This window comes from Mandrillus leucophaeus, unplaced genomic scaffold (assembly GCF_000951045.1).
Source record: "Mandrillus leucophaeus isolate KB7577 unplaced genomic scaffold, Mleu.le_1.0 Scaffold313, whole genome shotgun sequence".
In the NCBI taxonomy this organism is placed as follows: domain Eukaryota; kingdom Metazoa; phylum Chordata; class Mammalia; order Primates; family Cercopithecidae; genus Mandrillus; species Mandrillus leucophaeus.
The window spans coordinates 911,659-916,608 of record NW_012103288.1 but is presented as its reverse complement, the minus strand read 5'-3'; the positions used below and the strand labels follow the sequence as shown (position 1 = coordinate 916,608).

The 4,950-nt window shown below is 44.3% G+C and overlaps 1 protein-coding gene across 2 annotated transcripts in view; it reads right to left on the bottom strand.

Moving 5' to 3' along the window:
- The window catches only part of KANSL2 (KAT8 regulatory NSL complex subunit 2), a 45,081-nt gene extending 40,528 nt beyond the window's left edge, over positions 1-4,553 (bottom strand). The window contains exons 1-4 of one of the 2 annotated variants that reach the window (XM_011987632.1): positions 4,488-4,553; positions 3,677-3,936; positions 1,872-2,050; positions 1,258-1,372 (exon numbers count right to left, since the gene is read on the bottom strand). In XM_011987632.1, the coding sequence (XP_011843022.1) occupies positions 1,258-1,372; positions 1,872-2,050; positions 3,677-3,927 (545 nt within the window). In that variant the 5' untranslated portion in view covers positions 3,928-3,936; positions 4,488-4,553. Of the gene's footprint in view, positions 1-1,257; positions 1,373-1,871; positions 2,051-3,676; positions 3,937-4,190; positions 4,361-4,487 lie in introns of those variants that run through there. The other variant, XM_011987631.1, reaches the window with a different exon arrangement.
- Between the last annotated feature and the right edge of the window lie 397 nt (positions 4,554-4,950).

The window sequence follows — 4,950 nt, the reverse complement described above, 5'->3', positions numbered from 1 at the left end:
AAAAAAAAAAAAAAAAAAAAAAAATGAATATGTTGGTTTAAGTTACTATTTGTGAGAGAATCCTGCAAGAGAACAGACATTCCCTTTCAAACTACTTACATGGGCTTTCTAAACTAGTACTTCCTGAATAGTTGACCACAGTGAGATTACTCAATAGAAATGGATGAAATTATTCTACTCAGAAAACTTAACATATGGCCATACTATCCTGAATATGCCCAACCTCCTCTGATATCAGAAGCTAAGCAGGGTCAGGCCTGGTTAGTAGTTGGACAGGAGAAAATGTAACCCTAAATGACTTCTTATAAACCAAAGAATCTAAAGTAATGAAGAAAATACTATTCCAAGAACAAAAGCCCAATAGTCAACCTAGAAATTACCCCTTCCACTATTTACAGTCCCTCTACATAAACTATCAGTACTAAGTGTTAAGACACAGAAGTCAGCAGGCAAAAATTTTAAAACACTAAACCCAGACCTTGAGACACAGAAATAAGAGACTTCAGAGTGGTAATGTTTTTATGCTTCTATAACTCCTATGGTGATGATGGGTTAAGAGAAGAGCAGAAGCTTACTAAGATATATAACTGACTAAGACATAATCACTTTTGGGTTTCTAAATCAGTTTCTCTTTCTTAGGCACAAAACCAAACTCTTGAATACCTTTTCCTTCTTCTTTTTAAAAAAAATCCACACACTAAAAACACTAAATGTTTGAGGTGATGAATATGCTAATTACCCTGATTTGATCATGACACAAGGTTTACAAGTATCCAAACATCACACTGTACCCCATAAATATGTAAAATTGTCAATTTAAAACAATATAAAACTTTTAAAAACTTGTAAATCCATAAATACGACATTTTGCAGAAGTATTCAACTACAATCACATTATTTCTGAGGTTTAGGCCAAGTACCCATTCACAACCATTTTCTCTTCTCTAAACTGGTGTGACCATTTCTCAATCCACCTCCCACACTCCCATGTCTAAATTTCCTGTTTTCTCCCCTATACTTTCTCATATGTAGAATGTGGTGTTCAAACTTTTTCTAAATTACAAGACTTCTAAAAAAGAATCATCCTGCCTTGAAGCAAGATGACAACGAACCATGCCACTTTTATATACAGAATCTCTTACTGCTGACAAATGGCTGTCTTCAACCCTCCTAGGTTATTAATTTATTAACAGCATGCAGCGCCACATTCCACATACTAACTACATTTCAAATGCCTTATGTGGAGTTACAACTTACTTTAAGGGATCTTCTTGATCACTGTCTATGCTATCAGCTTCACTGTCAGGGTCACCTCTCCATGTCTGATCCACAGTAATGGGTTCCTGCTCCCCATCACTCCAGCTGTCTTCATCTGAGGCAAGGAAGGGAGAGCAGCCATTAAGACTTCCCACCTCTGTAACTCCACCACACAAAACTAGATTACTTATCAACCCAAACCTTGAAATTAAAAAAACAAAAAACAAAAAAAAACTTTGTACAAAGACACTGGGAAATAAAAACACTTTAACAAAATACAACCCAGTATGATTACTTACAACACAAATGAGTAAACCATGCCCTCTTAAACAGAAAAATCAACTTAAAATTATTGTTTCCTGACATTACCTAACAAAGCTGCTGAGCATTAAAAAAGCAATGAAAGAAATGGTCACCAACTCAGGAGAGTAAACCTAGGCAAACACTACTTCAAATTCAAAAGAATTGGTAAACAACAAAGCAATCCCGGAATTCTCAACAAATTCCTGATGAATTAACAATATTGCCGAATAGTTCAAGGCATTGTGCTAACCCAAAACAGTTCCCCCTTAACTTTCTTCCTCCTTTTTCATTCCAGGAGAGAAGATTCTTACCTAGTATTCGGCTGGCTTCACTGCGACTACTTTCTGGAGTCTGAGACCCCAGCTCTGTCTTAGCATATGAGCTGAGCTGGCACAGGAGTGTTTCACCCATAGGCCCTGGGTTGGTCTTCTTCATTTGGGCATGAAGTGCCAGGGCATTCCTACGGACATGTTCAGCACAGAAGGACACCCTAAAGAGACAAAACATTAATATTTTATAAGTCCCTTCTTGAAAGCATTCAGTAATTTTCATAGTCCCTAATCTTTAAATCATTTTCAGGGAATTAAAATGATTATTACATTCCTTTCTAAAAATGCAAGTCAGAGGAATTTAACTGGCCCAAGGTCAACTCATTGACTTTTTATTAAAGGAAAATAACAGGCCGGATGAAGTGGTTCACCCCTGTAATCCCAGCACTTTAGGAGGCTGAGGCAAGGGATTGGGTCTTGCTGTGTTGCCCAGACTACAGTGCAGTCATGCAATCATAGCTCACTGTAGCCTTAAACTGCTTGGTTCAAGTGATCCTCCTGCCTCAGCTTCAAAATAGCTAGAACTATAGGCATGCACCACTGTACCGGCAAATTTTTTTTAGTTTTTTGTAGAAACAAAGTCTATGTTGCCAAGTCTGGTCTGGAACTCCCAGGCTCAAGTGATCCTCCCATCTCTTGATACTCCCAAGAAGCTGGGACTACATGCCCAAGACATTATGCCCAGCGAATTTTTTAATCTTTTGTGGAGACGTGGTCTCACTATATTGCTCGGGCTGGTCTCCAACTCCTGGCCTCAAGTGATCCTCCTGCTGTGGCCTCCCAAAGTACTGGGACTACAGGCATGAGCCACTGCGACCAGCCAGGGACACAATTTTAAAACTACAAGATATGTACAAAACTATCTAGTCAGGTTATGTTTTTGCATAGATACCTTTGCATACATGATGAAAACTATGAACCCTCTTACAGAAGATTTCACACATATACAACTTTGCATGTTATTTAACAAAATTCATGGACAGTCAAATAGAGCCACACACCCCTCCATTAAGAATAATTTTAGAGGCTGGGTGCTGTGGCTCACGCCAGTAATCCCAACACTCTGGAGGGCCGAAGCGGATGGATCACCTGAGGTCAGGAGTTCAAAATCAGCCTGGCCAACATGGTGAAAACTCGTCTCTACTAAAAAGTACAAAAATTAGCCGGGCGTGGTGGCGCACGCCTTAAGTCCCAGCTACTTGGGAGGCAGGAGAATCGCTTGAACCTGGGAGGCGGAGGTTGCAGTGAGCCGAGATCACCACTGCACTCCAGCCTGGGGAATAAAGGGAGACTCTGTCTCAAAAAAAAAAAGAAAAAAGAAAAAAAGATTAATTTTAGGGTCGGGCACGGTGGTTCACGCCTGTAATCCCAGCACTCTGGGAGACCGAGATGGGAGGACACCTTGAGGCCAGGAGTTTGAGACCAGCTTGGTTAAAACAGCAAGACTCCATCTCTCTTTAATAATTGCTACATGCAAGAGTGAGGAAATTCATTTTCTCTAGTGCCTTTCTAGCACAGGTTTTCTAAAAAAAAAAAAAAAAAAAAAGTAATTTAGAATATGCCTTTATTTTACTACAGATAAGGGAAAAGAACCAAAGAGGTGAACTAAGTAATCCAATTCAAGGGTTCTTCCAGTCTTCACCGTTTTTTCAATTTTCCAAGGATACAACCATAACCCCAAATTTACAAGGACGTGATCTCAAACGCGGCAGCTATGCTGAAGCCCACATCATATCACACACCCCCTCGCTTTAAGACAAACGACATATATATCTATACATACATACCCATCTTTCTTCTCTGGCTTTGGGGCAGCATTGGGACATCTTTTTCCATTCTTCGTCGATATATAACTACACTGCTTGAAGGGTGCATTCTTGTCTTCAAGGATATGCTTAATGCAAAACTCCTGCCCCTCCAGACGAGGCTGAGAGCATGGACGATGAGTGAATGCACAAGACAGAGGTTCCTGAGACCTGGGCACTGGAGTGATCCTCCCCCGATTGGTTGGCAGGACGTGAATCCGAATCCTGTTCATAACCAAAACCTGCGGGGTCAAAATAAAAATCAGAAAGCCTTTACCCTTCCCGAAAATTCCTGCTCCACCGTATCTGGACAGATCGCGCGGGCAGTTTCCAAAAGACAGGCAGAAGTCGGCCCCGTAAGGTACGCTCCGTAACTGCCCGCCGCCCTCCCCAGGTCTCCACAGGCATTTGTGGCTTTCCCTCTCTTTAGCTTGTCCCTCCATGCCCGGCCCCACCCCGAACCCCACCACGCTGAATGTATCTTCAGGACTCGCACAGCTGCAGCATGAAGGGAAGCGACAACGCCAGGCCCACGCGACGGCCACGCTGCCTCCCTGCACGCCGCCTTTGTCCCGGCCTGCCTCAGAGCACACGACTGGGCCCGGCCTCGGAAGTCCATGCGAGCGCCATTTTGTCCTACTCCGGTCACCAGAGATCCTGGCTCCTTGAAGCCTGTAGGAAGAAGACTGACTCTGACACTGCTTTGAGGCGAAATAGCAGCTCTGAGTTGACAAAAATGGCGAAATAGCAGCCCAACTGCAAGAGCTTAGAGCAAGGAACGCCGCCATCTTACCTCACGCGCTGCGCCGCGCTGCGCCGCGCTCTGCCGCGCCGCTAGCCCTACTCTGGTGGCGGCCGCGGCTCCTAGATTGGCCTCGCTCCCTTCCGGACTCCTGGCTACTGATTGGCTACCGCTCCTATGACGGGGTGTCGCCATTGGCCGAGGCCCACTACCCATCGTGTCTGGAAGGGCGGAGCGCTGAGAAAATGCGCGGTTGGGGTGGCTACGACTGTCAGCAACTCCGCCCCGAGGAGAGTGAGCTGGGGAAGGGGGCGGAGAGCGGGCTGCGGGGCGGGTTGCCAGCTAGTGATATTTTTCCAACTTGCAGCGTGGCTCGTTTTCCGGCTACTTTTGAACCCTCAGTCTGTGGTCCTAGGCTGCTGTTTCCTCACCACTGTACACAGCTAGCATAAAATCAGACAAGCCGGGCGCGGTGGCTCACGCCTGTAATCCCAGCACTTTGGGAGGCTGAGGC